The 16,796-nt window shown below is 35.9% G+C and overlaps 2 protein-coding genes across 2 annotated transcripts; one reads left to right on the forward strand and one right to left on the reverse strand.

Annotated features, from left to right (window-relative positions):
• LOC107685274 (gastrula zinc finger protein XlCGF49.1) lies at positions 1-2,215 on the forward strand. Its single transcript, XM_016481804.1, has 3 exons — positions 1-119; positions 557-751; positions 1,486-2,215. The coding sequence occupies exons 2-3, from the start codon at positions 694-696 to the stop codon at positions 2,145-2,147; spliced, it is 720 nt and encodes a 239-aa protein (XP_016337290.1). The 5' UTR covers positions 1-119; positions 557-693; the 3' UTR covers positions 2,148-2,215.
• A 2,765-nt stretch (positions 2,216-4,980) lies between these two features.
• LOC107685278 (receptor-interacting serine/threonine-protein kinase 1-like) lies at positions 4,981-16,602 on the reverse strand. The gene is made up of 9 exons (XM_016481807.1): positions 16,578-16,602; positions 16,042-16,219; positions 14,959-15,115; positions 13,716-13,853; positions 12,349-12,580; positions 10,495-10,702; positions 10,036-10,172; positions 7,344-7,493; positions 4,981-6,746 (listed from the first exon to the last, which is right to left on the reverse strand). Exons 1-9 carry the CDS (start codon positions 16,585-16,587, stop codon positions 6,448-6,450), a joined length of 1,509 nt encoding a protein of 502 aa, XP_016337293.1. The 5' UTR covers positions 16,588-16,602; the 3' UTR covers positions 4,981-6,447.
• Positions 16,603-16,796: the final 194 nt, after the last annotated feature.

Genomic DNA, 16,796 nt, shown 5'->3' on the forward strand with positions numbered 1-16,796 from the left:
AGTTTTGGAATATTGAACGAGGTTTTCTTAGTTTGGTTATTTATGCAATAAACGTTCTTATAATTGCATTGCATTGGAGTAAGCTATGAAGAAATCTGATGCAGCACTAGCAGCTCCTCGTAAGTAGCAGACTGACAGAATAACAAAAAATCAACATAAGATGATGCTGCTCTATCTCATATTTGATAGAAACAAGCTCACAAAGTGCAAGATAACGCTCAGACAAACCCATGTGTCCAGTTACATCAAGAGAGTACTGAACAATGATTCTAAAACAATTATAAAAACGTCCAAATGACAGATGGTCAGTTTAAGCTGCAATGACTTAATATGCAGATTTTGGTGTTTTATAACCAATATTTTTTTTCTGTACTTTTTTTTAATTCACCTCCATATTTGTATTTAATATGTTTGTATCTGTGTCATGTAAAGTATGCTATTCACTGTAAAGATATAAATGTATGCACATAAAGACTGATTCTCTATATCCACATTACAGTGATGTAAATAAATGTATGCATGTGTAAATTAAGTAACTTTTTGTGTTTTTCTTTAGGTTTCAACACCACAGTGATCACAATTTACACCAGTTCATCAGTGAATGCTGAATATTTCTACCATCTGGTCAACTAGGGAAAAAAATTATAGTGTAATATTGTACAGGTGGAGTTTATTAAAGAGGAGACTGAAGACATGAGTGATGCAGAATCATCCCAAATAAAAAATGACGATGAAAACAAGGAACAAAGAGGTTTGTGTACACAATACATCAAACACAGAGATATATATATAAAAAAAAAAGGATTAAACTCTGATGCTTGTGATGCAAATCAGTGAGAGCTTTTATAACAGTGCAGCAGATGCTGACATACAATGATCTAAATATCAGTCGTGGCTCTATATCTCCAGTAATCTGTCTCAGTAAGATGAGAGTGAAATGCTCCAAACATATAATGCAGTGATTGAGAGCTGAAGAAATAAAGGCTCCTCAGAAGATGTGAGATGTTCTGGAGGCTTGTGAAGATCATTCCTCCGCTGAGGAACAGTGAAAGTAAAGCTTCTGGAAACAAACGCTCCTCAAAAGATCCTGAGGATCAGATTTGAGACTCTAAAACATGATTGATGGAGAATCAAGTAAAGCTGAGCTGCTTCAGTCCAGTAAGAGTTCATCTGGAGATATTACTGCAGTTATTCTGACCTTTACTTGATCAAAATCAGTCAAGATTTGACACGAGAAGCTCCAGCTGAAGCTGGATGCTTGTACAGTTACACTAAAAGAGCTTTTACTGGATAAAAAACTGAGATTGTTTTAGATTGTGCAAAGTTCAATCATGTTGATCATTTAGAGAAATTTTGAAAAATAAAAAATGATACAGCAGGCTTTATAGGGTTAAACAATGATAAATGCATTATTATAGCCAAGTAGATCAAAATGGTTACGTGACATCTGTTTTTTTTACAAACAATTTATTTTGTTCATTTTAGACCCATCGGAAAAGACGGATGAAAGTGAAGAACCGAATGAAGCGCCGTGGAACCGTGAATCAGACCATCAGTATCAGAAACCTCAGCAGATCACAGCTGGAGAAAAATCCTTGAACATCGGCCAAGAGCGAACTAAAGGAAGCGAAGCCCGGCCGTTCACGTGCCTTCAGTGCGGGAAGACCTTCAAGCGGGCCACGGATGTTAAAGGTCACCTGCGCTATCACTCGGGCGAGAGACCGTTCACCTGCGACCAGTGCGGGAAAAAATTCATCCTGGCGTCGCACTTGAAAACGCACCTGTCCATCCATTCAAACGAGAAGCCTTTCTTGTGCTCTATCTGTGGCAAGAGTTTTTCGCGCCTCTGCACTTTCAAAGATCACGAGAGCATCCACAGCGGCGTGAGAGCGCACGCTTGCTCCGAGTGCGGCAGCGCCTTCGTCACGGCCAACGCACTGAAGATGCACCAGCGCGTTCACACCGGAGAGAAACCCTACACGTGCTCGCACTGCGGCCGGAGCTTCAGTCACTCCGGAGCGCTGAAGAGACACGAGCGCGTGCACACCGGTGAGAGACCCTACCACTGCCCTCTCTGCGGCAGGAGCTTCACTCAGTCCAGCAATCTGCTGACCCACGTCAAGAGACACTGTCCGAAGTCACGCTGATCAAACCAGGACCACATGTGAACACAGTGACATTCAGAAGGAGATGCAATAATCACCAGGTAGTCTAGGGATGTAACGATTAACCGCGAGCCGGTTGAAAATCGATTCAAATCGGTTGAGATGCTAAACAAAGCAGTTGAGTTTATATGAATATAATTTATATGTCTTTAGAAAAGTTTAGATGGTATTTTTTCTTTTCCTCTTGCCTCTGTATAATGCATATTAAAGTTCATAAGTGCAGCATTATGATTACCAGCAGCTGAATGGTTGCATACAAGCTGTTTATGTGTCAGCTGGGGTTATAGATCTAAATATTTAATTGAAATGTTCTTTACAATATTGATTCTTATATTGACAATTTGATGTTTTTTGCTTTCAGCTGTCCATGCATTTTTTGACACACTTTTTGATACTGACTCAGTAAACTATTTTTTTTTTTAAAGGATAAACAGGGTTTTTTCCTAACCCAAGCAATTATTATTACTATTATTAATATTCTGTTTTCCCATCTAGTCATCATCAAGTAAATGTAGCTCTCAAAAACAGTATGTTGACTACAGTTTTGTGTAACATTTCATTAGTCATTTAGCAGACGCTTTAATCCAAAGCGACTTACAAATGATATTAATAATATCTATCAAAACCAACAAAAGAGCAACAATATGCAGGTGCTATATTAGTATATTATTCTAGTGTTATATTTCAATTTCACAAAGAAACGTGCAGCATTTTATCCAAGCAATTTATAATTTGTCTTAAATCGTTGTCGCGAATCGTTACATCTCTACCAGTTACAATAGCCAATGTGGTCACATTGTTTTTATATTTCTGTTTACATGCTCTTAATCACACCGATTAAAGTGTTAAGTGTATGCTTGATTAATTGAGCACATCAGTTTTGATAGATATTATTAATAGTCAGACATTATGAGCGATGGCTCTTTGTCTCAAAAGAGCAGTGCTGGTCGATTAATTACAAACTGTAGTCCATTATGATTACAGATGATGAAAAACAACGTAATTTTTCTGACTACTTTTTGGAATACTTTTTTTTTATCTAACTTGTTTTAAACTTACCATTAAATGTATCATATTGATATAAAAAAGCAAAGGGCAAGAAAATATATTCCACTTTTTCATATCAACATCATGAAATGCGTCAAACATGACTTTACACCAGGGTTTCCCCAAACTGGGCTTAATGTTAGTGGGCTTGAGAGTTGTTAAAAAGCTAATAATTCATTAAATCATACAAATGTCAAATGAAGTTAATTATTTAAACACTTAAACGATAACAATATAAATACTGAATTTGTTTACCTGCACGTCAATGTGACTATTAATCAGAATCAGAGAACTATAAACATGCAAATGTGTTGTTAAGTTATTGAAGTATTAACTTCCTTAATTTCAAACACGACGTGTGAACAAAGCCATGAGAATAATGCTGGATATGTGAACAGCAGGTGGGTTTTAATGCAGTTTAAAGGAATATTCTGGTTTCAGAACATGGTAAGTTCAATCAACAGCATTTGTGGCATAATTATCATCACAAGACATTAACAAACATTGCGTTTTTACAGTTAAACAACTGAAACGAACATGAGCTGATCTGTTAACATTAAAATACTCGTTGTTTCAGGAGTACAGCCGAGATGTAAACAATGTGTTAACATAACTTTAGTGTGACCAACTAGTTCTTGATTAGCCTATACCTGATTAAAGTTATAAATTAATTAAGGTTAGCATGTCTCATTAAACATTAATTCTGACAGATGTTATTAACTCACCCTCATGTTGTTCCAATCCTGCATGAGTTTATTTCTTATGCTGAAAACAAAAGAAGATATCTTGATATTTGTATGTTGTAAAAATAAATAAATAAAATGTTTATTCATACTTATTTATTAGTATCATACACAAGGACAAGAGAGAAGGATTTGGGGATAGTAACGGAGGAATGAGTCTGGACTAAAAGCCTTTAGCACTTTAGTAAAGTAGGATACTACTGCATCAGAACACAATATATAGCATGCATAATAGCCACGTTGTAGTTATTTGTGGTAAATAATTCTTAATTCATGGCCACATTTTTTTTAATGTCACGCCCAGGCTCCATATAAACGAGGCTATTTACTAAAACAGGAACTAATTCTTAATTTGTGGCCATGCATATATTACATTTATAATATCATTTGCAATGTTTGCCTAGTTTTTTGTTAAAAAAAAGTTTCAAAACTCTGGATTGAAATCTGTAGACAGGCAAATTTCTTGAACTTTAAAGATTTTCTTCCCTTGTTCCCCTAGACTTGTGTTTGACTCATGAAACGCCACTGCTGTGACTGTTAAACTCAATGCACTGCAATTCAGTTTCATTTCCCATTTATTGTCTTTCCGATTCAAATTCCACATCAACATCCTTGGGATGTGGAAAAATGTAATTAATGAAAACATACACATTATGGTACACACACACACACACACACACTCTCTCTCTCTCTCTCTCTCTCTCTCACACACACACACACACACAATTATGAAAGTGCAATATACACTGTATGTGACTTCTGTTGGAAAAATGTAAACACTTTCATTCTGGCTTCTAATAGTCATTATAAAACCAAATACAGTGGTTGCTGCTTGAAGGTCATAGTGTAACTGGTAATAAAGTGCTGATTTGGTGTGTTAGACACTGTTTATATACACTCTACTGACCTCGAGCTATATAGATAAACTGAAGAAGGCCACTTCCTATGTCACATATAGACAAATGAGAGATGATTTCATTACAGTAGTAATTTTAATTAAAAAAAAAACAATGTTTTTAATTAAAAACATACAAACAAGTGACAAATGAATAGACAATCCACAGGGTAGCTGTTATGCACTGACAAGCATTCTGCTAACATCATGGTTTGGGTCCCTGCAAACCGATATAAAGCATAGATGAAACATGGGATTGTGTCCCATTCACACAGATCACAGTCACCAGATCTGAAGCCAGAGGGAAAGCAGCACTCTCCAACAACATCATCATCATCAAAACACCAAATGAGGAAATATCTTTTGGAAGAAGAGTCATTCATCCCTTCAGCACACTCTGAAAAATCAAGCTTTCACAGTGATGCCACAGAAGAACCATTCTGGACTCCTCAAAGAACCTTTTCACTGATCAGTTCTTAAGAAAACCATTATTTTCTTGGTGTAAAGAACTTTTTAACAATCTGAAGAACCTTACGTTCACTATAAAGAACCTTTTGTGCAATGGAAAGATTTCATGAATGTTTAAGGTTGTTAAACATCCATGTATATGTCAATAAAGCCATCCATCCAGCGTTATCAATAAACAACCTTTAATTTTAAGACATTAGAGTCAATGCCAAAATGCATTGAAGCTCTTTTGGTGGCCCAACACCATAAAATACACTTTATGTTGGTTTTTCTTTGGATATGTCACTATCGTATCTTTATCATCATCTCATTTCGCTACAGCAGAATTATCCACACACTGGATTTGGCAGCGGATTTATATTCTATTGCCCTAAACCAACCCTACACCTCACAGAAAACTACAGGCATTTTAACATTTAACATTCTGTATGATTTATAAGCTCAAGTCAGTGTGCATTCAGGTTTAAGTCCTGAAAAAAAATCATAAAGCATCTAAGAATCATGACAAGTGAAATATAAAGGCTGATTCAACTGATCAAAAACAGGAAAAAGGCACTTTGCAGGAATCTATTCTGAGCTCAGGGTACGTTTACACGAAAACGATGCACTAAAAACGGAAAAGTTTTAGAAAAGTTGTCAACACGATCCCTGCTCACACGAATCCGTGAAAACGACCAAAAACCCATGGCAGGTTAATAGATGTGTCTTTGTGAAGAAACGCTACACAAACATGAGATACGCATGCGCATGACCTCACCGCTTTCACAAATTTGTGTTTTTGTAGTTTACAGAGAGACAACAACAATATCATTATCAAAAACTTGCCATTTGAATCCCATTTTAAAAGTTTGCATTTTCAAGGCATTTGTGCAAATTAACGATTTCCCATTTTTGTTGTAAGCGGTGTCGTGGAAATGTCCTCTCAGATCAAATAACTTTTGTGCAATGATCCATTCACAGAATTGCAATCATTATGCCGTCGCATCCAACACCATGATACAGTGATGAATGTTAGGCTGTCAAAAATACTGCACGTCTTTGTAACGCTTCACTGTTTGAGGAAGGTTGTTAGAGTTGTATAAATGCCCCGTAACCCAGTGTAATTATGACACAAGCACAAGGTGGCGTTTCAAGGCACTCCAGCGGTGTGTTGAGACTTCAGCAGCAGCTGCAGGAGGACGCTGGGTTTGATGCAGCCCTCCAGCGCACGGCACAGTTTACCCATGGTGATGCCCAGCAGACCCTCCTTCATCTTCCAGCGCTCCAGAGTCTGGTGCACCTTCTCTGCCAAGCCGTCGCGGTCGTAGTCATGCTCGACCGTGTCCACGTCTATGTCTGACAGCCCCAGTTTACGAGCCACCTGCTTCCAGTTTCCACCCACGTTCTGACGCACGACCTCCAGGTGGCTCTCAGTGACCGTGTGCTCCTCTGATCATCACAACACAATCAAACAGAGAAAATCAAACACATCTGGCACTAATAAAGCAATGAGAGTTCAGGCAGGACTACTATAAAATGAGGGCTTTATTAAGGCGAAGCACTACAGCCAAAAAACATGCATTGGTCAATTTTGAGATTTTGGGCTATGTGGCTTTCCATAAACTGTTGTTTCAAATTAGCGTAAAGAAAACATCCAAAATACACTTTTAGGTGTTGCTTTAATTGCACTTTATCTATTTGCATCTGTAGCTACAGTCTCTACTTCAGCAGCACTTACACACGCGAAACCTTACATGTTTACTTCTATTTTCTGAAGGTTTTTAGAGAGAGATTTGTATATAATAATAATAATAATAATAAATAATTTGCATATATAATTAACATTTTATTCCTAAAAAAAACTGATTTTTTTTTTTCTGGCTGGAGTGATAAAAAGACAAATCCAAAATCCCCTCTGTGAATACCTTTAATATGTCCCCCCCAAAAAATCTAATAATTCAGTGTTCAGATTTTTGTTCTGGAAATGTATGCAAATTAGTGCTTATTTAATTAGACAGCAGCTCACTGAAACAGAGACAGTCTTACCGTACTTCAGCAGAAGCTTGTTATATCTGGTTCTGTTGCTGGATCCGGTGGATAACGAGCTGAAGGAGCTGTTATCAGACACTCGCAGATTCATCGTGTTGTAACTCCCGATCTGAATGGCACTGGCATTCGAGATGGTCACAGGCCACCCTAATGGAATACCAAACAAATCAGGAGAAAATGTTATATTATGTATGTATATCTATATACTGTATATATATATATATATATATATAGATACATATAGATATAGATAATTAATATAACTACCCAAACTTATGTTATTAGCTCATGTCTCATTCACCTCTGAGAAAACAATACAGTACAACGCGCATAATAATACAATAATAAGGCCTTCTATTCTCGCTCGATCTGCAATAGCGCAATGAACGCACTGATGACGTGTCTGACGTGCACTGAGGTATGCAAATACATACGTTGACAGGCTTGTATAACAGCCTATCGTAATGTTCAGACCGAGGGATATGATTGGACGAACATTTAATGGTTCTACGCCTTGCACAGACAATATAAATGCATTTAAATAAACCACTTTAGACTTAGTGATTGCTATCGGAGTCGGCTATTTTTAAAAATCTTCAACTTATTTCATTCAGTTAGTTGCCTAGGCAACATTTATAATTTTCTATCAGTTTAACTTGTAGTACTAAAAATAAATAAATAAATACAAGTTAACAAAAACTATACAGACATAATAAAAACAAAAAAAAACTAATACAATTTACAAAAACACACAACAAAACTACCAAAACTTTTACTAAAATAAAATTAAACGAAATATCATTCCAAAATATTAACAAAAATAATAGTTTCCACCTTATTTTTCAATGCGGAAGTAAACCGTTTTCTGTGAATGTGCGAGATTTCAGGTTCGTTGGCCGCGGTTGGGAAATAACAAGAAGAATAACAAAGTGCAGTAAATGGTAAAACTGTTTGTACTGCAAACCATAATCATCGCTGAACTGCATCTTACACATTTTCAGCTCATCAGCGCTGTTTCCGTAACGCAGAGAGACCACTTGTGCTCGGTTGCCAGGTTGGAAAGATTAAGTAAATCACTGGGAAGATTATGTATCCTTTTATGAAAAGTAGAGATGCACCGAAATGAAAATTCTTGGCCGAAGCCGTAGCCGAACAAAATGAAACACGGTTTTTCGCTTTTTTCCCCTCCCATGTACTGTATTTTGCCATTTTTTTCACCATTGCATAAATTAAAATTAAAAATTAAAAATGTGCTTTCTACTGTTTTTTTCCTGCTTTTCAAATAATAAAAAAAAAATTACAAAACAACAATTTCAAAAATATTTACTTAACACTGAACATTTTTAAACATTCTAGCAGACATTATACCAACAAAGCACAATTTAACTTAAAATTAATAAGTTAAAGTTAAGTAAAATAATATTTTTTTGGCAATTTTAAAGACCCCCTTCTTGAATCAGGCATGCATTTTTACTGTACAAATAAATGCAGCCTTGCGGAGCAGAAGAGACTGCTTTTAAAACATGAGAATATATTACAGATCCCAGTTTGAACACTATGTGTGAATGTTATAATAAATGAATTAGCCTAATAGAGCTGGGTAATTATTATTATCATTATTAATGTTTTACTTTTTTATTATATTTTACAGAACGACAGTAAAATTACAGCATTTATGAACGTTGATGGAGTTGTTGCTTTTTCTCAGCTTTTATTTTGGCAGAAACCCGCAGGAATATCTCAGTGCTTCTTTTTGTTGACAACAGCAGATTTATGAATGATTCTCATTACGAATTTGGGAAGATGTTTTCCGCACATATCACATTGTCACATGCCTTCAAAAAAATTAATAAAAATGTGACTGAGCAATTAATGATTTCTGCGTCTTTCTCTGACAGTTTTAAATACTTTCACACTGCAGACACGTTGGCTGCATTTGTGCGCGCCTCTATTTGATCACGTCACGTCATTGTTCGGTACAATTTATTTAGTCTTTTCGCTTATTCTGCCGAACACCGAAAGAGCTTTTTTTGCTATTTTGAGCCGAATAATTTCAGTTGCCGAACATTCGGTGCATCCCTAATGAAAACAGCTCTTATTGGGGGATTTATCTATTGAAATCTGGCAACTTATTGCCAGCTATTTTAACTATTTTCCTGTTTATCACTGCTTTGATACAATCTGTATTGTATAAAGCAGTGGTTCTCAAACCGCAGTCACACCTTTTCTATTAAAGGACATTATTTGCCCCCTTAAATTGATTTACAGGTGCATCTTTTTACCTTTATAGAGGCAAATATTTGCTATCTTTATTAATTGTATGTCATGTTTTATGTCATATTCTTAACATTCCATTAAGTGTATTATTAATATAATAAATAAAGCAATAAATGAGGGCAAATCGAAGTGCCACTTGTAGACTTAAAAAATAAAACCGCCAATAGGTGTGAGGTAAGCTGATTGGATATCATGTATTTGACCGGAACTAACATTTTCCTGTTTTTACATTAGAAGTGCATTTTGCTTGTCAGAAATACATGTTCGATATTAATGTTACTTTAAGTTGGGGTAGAATTAAATGAATGCCAAAACTCAGAATTTTGTTCGTCACCTCACGTACCCCAGTTTGAGAACCACTGGTATAAAGCACTGCAGAAATGACTTGTTAGTTGTGAATTGTTAACTGTACCCGAGTCAGATGGAGGACATACGACAGGTGATAAACGCAGGCCAGGCTGTGAATCCAGCATGAAAGACTCCGCTGCATGAGATGCACTATCTGGACAGGACTTGATGCCGAATGTGACCTCCGGAGGGCGCAGCCTTCTAAATGAGACACAGCTTATGTCTTCAAAGTAACATACACCTTTGTTTACTTCTGTCTGTTGCTCGGCAACCACTTTGTTGCAACCACAACTGTTTCTGAGGAGCTACATTGTTTGGTGGAAGAATACTGTTTTTATTAATATCATTACACTTTATTTGCTCTGTTTTATTTTGTGAAACCTTGCTACGAATGTGGAATAACCGTTTTATAAAAGCAATAAGCCCCGTGAAGCCGTGGTTTACAGTGAATTTATAACAGCTACGGGGGTTTTAGGCACATCTAACAACGCTCCTTAGCTTTTATAAGTTCACTGTAAACCACGGCTTCATGGGGCTTATCGCTTTATTTTGTATCCAGGATGAACCCTCAAGGCTTCTACCTTTAAATGTGGGCCGGAGACGAGGGTCTTCATTCCAGCACGTCTTCATGAGCTCGATGACGTCTTGAGGAGTGTGTTGAGGGATCAGAGCTTCGTCGGGACGCTCACCCTGACACACACAGTGGCAGATCTGATCTTCACTCCTGGCATCTGAAAAACAACAAAAAAACATTTTCATTCACTACTAAACCTTGGTCTTGAGTTTGATACACTGCAAATATGAAATGGGGTCAAATATTAAAGAGCATTTGCATGCAATTAGGGCTGGGCGATCAGACCACCCTAGCAACTTTTCCTTCCAAAAGCACCTAGCAACACATTTTAAAAATGTATTTGGCAGCTTTCAGCAACTTTCGATAAGTGACTCAAATGATAAAAAGGCACACGTTTTCCATCTAAATTACACAAAAAGAGGAAACCAAAGATGCTTAGCAGTACACACAACACATGAATTAAGCTAGCTGCTATTTTCAATTGTTCAATTGAATAATAATTGAATAATTGAATAATTTATGATACACCTTGTTAGTAGCTTGTACTTGCAATTGTTGATGATTTAGTACACTGTAAGAAAAAATCTAGAAAAATTGAAAAGGTACTAGTAATTTTCCAGGACAAATCCGTTTTCCTTTATCTGTTTTAACCCTGTAACTCAAAAACACAAAATACAATGCGTGATTTAAAATCAGTACGGAAAATTCCTTCGTATTATATTCCTTCAACAGAAGAAAGCAACTCATACAGGTTCGGGACGACATGAGGGTGAATAAACGATGACAGAATTTTCATCTTTGGGTCAACTATGCCTTTAAGTAAACCACTGGGTAGAGGGGGGGGAGGGGATTTAAACTCTTGGCATCTGGCAACCGCAAACATGAACGCAGAATAATGCCAAATTACAATGTTCTCAGGATAAATAACCTTTGTATGCTTATACGCTAATTACGCTTAATAAATCAAAAGAAGTAGAAATCATGATGATGATCAAAATACAATTGTGTGGAAATTTTTCTTTGAGAAAGAAGAACTGTGCTGTTTAAACTGACAGGAATAATGAAAATTATTATTTTTTTTACATTTGATATATTTTCATTATTTTAGATTTATATTATAATTAATATTATTTCAGTCTGTTCCTTACAAAAAGCTATATACAACAGAATATGAAGAGTTTGTTTGCAAAAGCAGATAACTCTGTTTTTTTAAATCATGTTTTTATTGTGTTTTATTGTGTTAGTTAGCTGTGTTTTTTACCTAATCAGGGCCTCTTTAGTTTTTTTTCTTTGAGAAAGAAGAACTGTGCTGTTTAACCTGACAGGAATAATGAAAAAATTTTTTTTTTAATTTTATATATTTTTATTATTTTAAATTTACATTATAATTATTTTTTATTATTTCAGTCTGTTCCTTACAAAAAGCTATATACAACAGAATACGAAGAGTTTATTTGCAAAAACAGATAACTCCGTTTTTAACCATTTTCAGAAATCATGTTTTTTTATTATGTTATCATGTTTTCACTATGTTTTATTGTGTTAGTTAGCTGTATTTTTTACCTAATGAAAATAGCCCAACTGCAGTTTGATCGAGATTAATTGGAACGCATAGAAAAGAAAAAACACGATTTTTGAAAATGGTTAAAAACGGAGTTATCGGTTTTTGCAAATGAAGTCTTCGTATAGCACATGAGTGATATATATAGTAATTTTGTTATTATTGAGTCCGTTTTGTAACTCACATTGCAGCTAGTTAATCATGTTAATTAGTTAATCATGCGGTTCTGAAGCGAGACTCACTCTCATAGGGCTCGCGGCCGCTGAGGATGACCCAGACGACGATGGAGAAGCTGTAGACGTCAGATTTCTCGGTGGAGCAGGTGTTGATGCTCTTCAGGTGCTCAGGAGCCATGTAGCACAGAGTGCCAGCGGCGCGCGCACACGACTTCTTGCCCAGACCACTCTGTCTGCGAGACTCCTCTTTAGTCAGCTTGCTCCACACCTGAGACGTGGCCAGACCCAGATCCGCGATCTGACGCAGAGCAAAGAGCGTGCATGAAAATCCTTCACGTCAAATGTATTTCTATAGCGCTTTTCCCAATACACATTGTTTCAAAGCAGCTTTACAGAAAACCGTGATGTTAATGTTTATAATATCTTACAGTCGCATTTAGCAGATTAAAGCTGTGCGATAACAGAGGTTATATTTTGTAACGATACAAGCAATCAAGCAGCTGACATCTGCTATATAATATCACTAAATTATTATACTGGATGCATGCGGATAAAGTTGGAGGTACTATATATCCAACTTTATATATAGAGTTGTGCGATATTGTTTACATTTCACAACAACGTTTAGTTATTTAGTGTCATGCGTAAAGAACTCTAACAATAAATATTACATTTCAGCATTTTATCATCAGGCAGTTAAAGCAGACATTTATTTCCTTCTCTACTTGATGAGAGATTTACATATGCTCTCAGAAAAAAAAGCTACAAAAGCATTTGAAAAAGGTACATATGTGTCCCTGCAGCACAAAAGCAGTCTTAAGTCGCTGGGGTATATTTGTAGCAATAGCCAACAATACATTGTATGGGTCAAAATTATACATCTTTTATGCCAAAAATCATTAGGATATTAAGTAAAGATCATGTTCCATGAAGATATTTTGTAAATTTCCTACCGTAAATATATCAAAACTTAATTTTTGATTAGTAATATGCATTGCTAAGAACTTCATTTGAACAACTTTAAAGATGATTTTCTCAATATTTAGATTTTTTTGCACCCTCAGATTCCAGATTTTCAAATAGTTGTATCTCAGCCAAATATTGTCCTATCCTAACAAACTAACTTATTTATTCAGCTTTATTCAGATGATGTATAAATCTCAATTTAAAAAAATTGACACTTAAGACTGGTTTTGTGCTCCAGGGTCACATATTTGTAACTTATTTTACCCTACAGGCTGCATATTATACTTAAAATTACATATTAGTACCTAAAGTGTACATATTAGTAACTAAATGGTACATTTTAGTGCCTTTAGGTATCGCCCCAGTGAAAAGACTTTTCAATTCTTTTCTAATTCTTTTCAATAATGTCAACATTTAGCTTTTTCAAAAAGTGTGTACTGTGGTGAATTCAGAGAGACGTTTCATACTTTAATGTGGAAGTTCTTGTCCACCAGGATGTTCTCTGGTTTGAGATCTTTGTGAATGACTTGGTTCTCCGTGAGATAAACCATCCCCTCCAAGATCTCCAGAACGATCCGTCCTTTCACAGATATCGGAACAGGCACCTGGAGCAACAGATATGAGCAAAATATTAAAGACATCAAAAAGTGGCACATTTCCAAAGTGAAGAGGGATTTCACTGCAAATAGAGGAGTTGTTTATTTGCACGCTCTGTCTGTGGATCTGTCGATTCACTAAAGGAATTATGCAAATCGGGTAATGAAGCAAACAATGTTGATATACTAGTGCATGCAAGGGACAGCAGGTGGGTTGTGAATACAGTGAATGCATTTTGCACATTAAAGACACATTGTCTGATTTTTTTCTGCATTTACATCAAGATACCAATAATGTTACAGATTTTGATTTTCAAATAGTTTTTATTGTAAACTTGAAAGCACATTCATGTTTATGAACAATGAACCCTTGTGCATCCTTAGTATCAGTTTGGCTGCAAACAGGATAAATTTAGTCAAAAAATTTGCATTTGTATTGAAATTGTCATATTTTCTCATAAATATATTTTTACACTAGGTACAAAATAGTTAAGACCTTAAGGACAAAAATGTCACAATATTTAATCCCAGTGCCATTGAGCATAACAACATGCATTCTTTGCCAAGGTTTCAAAATGTGTACTATTTTAAAATATAAATCTACTGTTTTCATTATATAAATGTGTGTACTGAGAGATGTGTGCGTTTGAATGGTAGCTTTTGTTTTAATCTGACACTGCATCAGAATGAATGTTGTTGCTAATTCTTGGACTGTAATAATCCAAAGAAAAAAATATGCTTAGCATTTAGTATATGGAAAATAATTTATGTTTTTTTTTTCACAAAAAAAAACAACAACAGTGACATTATGTAAACAAACTGACATTTAAATGGTTAAAATCCTGAAAATAAACCATATTTTTATGATCAGCACTGATGTTGGTAAAAAAGAAAATCTATGTCAGTGAAAGCCGAAAAACATATTCAAATATAATATTTTTATGACATGGACTATTTCGTCAAAGGACCTCTGTGTAATGTTTTTAAACTGATGCACAAGGGCTAATACTGTTTTTTGCACAACTGTTTTGGTGTGTTTTTTGGACACTGTGTTCACAACACAGACATGTGAAACTTCACGTGTATTTTGGCATAAAACAGAGTCTGCCGTTACCGTCTCCAGCATGCTGAGCAGGTTTCCTTTAGGAATGAGCTCCATGACTAAAGAATAGTCTCCGTCTTCCAGAATAACCCCCAGCAGCTTGACCACTCGCTGATGGTTTAACCTGCTCATCAGGCTGCCTTCATCCAGAAGACACTGCTTCTGCCGGCTGACAGACACACATTCAACTCACTCAGTTTACACAACATCTGAAGCTCAAAGTCACGAGCAGTAACGCATTACAAGTAATGCGACTTACGGAATCAGATTACTTTTTAAGTAACTAGTAAAGTAACGCATTACTTTTTAATTTAGAAGGAAATATCTGAGTTACTTTTTTCAAATAAAGTACACCGTGGCAACACCAGAGCTGTCAGTCAATACATGGAAACAAAGTAATTGGCGTGTTACTTTGTTTCCATGTGTTGAGTGACAGCTCTGGTGTTGTCATGGTGACAGAAATCAGGAGTAAGTGCAGAGCGTTGTGTGTGAACATGATCTTACTGTAGTTCTAGACTCAATGTCAACATGTGTTCACTCATCTCGCTGCACACAAACACATTCAGTGTTCCTCAAAATCAAATATAATAAAATAAGTCAAATGCAAACTCAGAATATGACGCAAACGTGCATTAATTAAATACGTTAAATAACACAAATATACTTTAATCCTATTTTATTAACCAATATCTTTGCTACTGACCTTCGATGATCCAATTCAACCATACTAATAAGCAAAAATGACACATTTATGTTTTATTTGTGTTATTGCGGAATAGTGTTGGACTTTCTTCTCCTGCGTCATATTCTTCATGTGTTTCGTTCTCTACTGTACAGACGTGAATGTACTTTTCCTTCAGCCTGAGGCTTATTCATTTCACTTCTGTTGTGAAAGAACTTTTACTTTTGTAGAACCTTTTTATATCAAAAACAAACAAGCAAGCCCCGCCCAGATTTAAAAAGTAACATAATGCATTACTTTCCATAAAAAGTAACCAGGTAACGTAATTAGTTACTTTTTTTAAGGGAATAACGCAATATTGTAATGCATTACTTTTAAAAGTAAGTTCCCCAGCACTGGTCTCGAGCACTCACCCGTTGCGCGGCGGGCCGGTGTAGACCGTCTTCAGCACCACCTGGCCCAGTGTTTTGTGGTAACACAGGTAAACTTCCCCAAACCCTCCATAATCCAAAGGCTCTTTCTTGATCAGATCTGCTGACTTCATAAGACTCAGGCTCGCAGCTGCAGCCATAGTTCCTCTCTTAAAGACAACTTCCCTAGAGCAACACAAACATGTGACAGATCAGACAAACTCCACAATGAAACCCAGAGTTATGTGAAGTGCGGAAGAAGAACATTCTGTCGGACAAAACTATTTGCATATTTGACGATCAAACATTTGAATGAAGAGCCGCAGACGAAACTGCAGTTCAGAGAAACACATTAGAAAATAAATAGATATTCGAAAGGTTGTATATGGCATTTCTGCTTTCCATTTCCAACACGGATAATAATCAGTAACAACGCAACTTTTTCTTCGTTAGTTGACTTTTGATTTCTCCTACTACCGAAAAAAAAAACATCTTTAAAACTGTTCAGAAACACGATAGTAAATAAGTGTAAGACATACCGTGTAACATAACGCCTATATTCACTTCTCCTTCGCTTCCTGGATATTAGGTTACAAAGTGAAAGTAAAAATCAGGAAGACAGAAATAATCAGCAGCAGAAAACCAGATCACCACGACGCATTTTAATCTAGCGCTAATAGTTTATGAAGGTAACTGTTCAACAAATAAATATTAAAAAATTGCTTTTCTAAAAAAAAAAAAAAAGAAAAAAAAAAAAA

This window comes from Sinocyclocheilus anshuiensis, unplaced genomic scaffold (assembly GCF_001515605.1).
Source record: "Sinocyclocheilus anshuiensis isolate Anshui unplaced genomic scaffold, SAMN03320099.WGS_v1.1 scaffold677, whole genome shotgun sequence".
NCBI classification, from domain to species: domain Eukaryota; kingdom Metazoa; phylum Chordata; class Actinopteri; order Cypriniformes; family Cyprinidae; genus Sinocyclocheilus; species Sinocyclocheilus anshuiensis.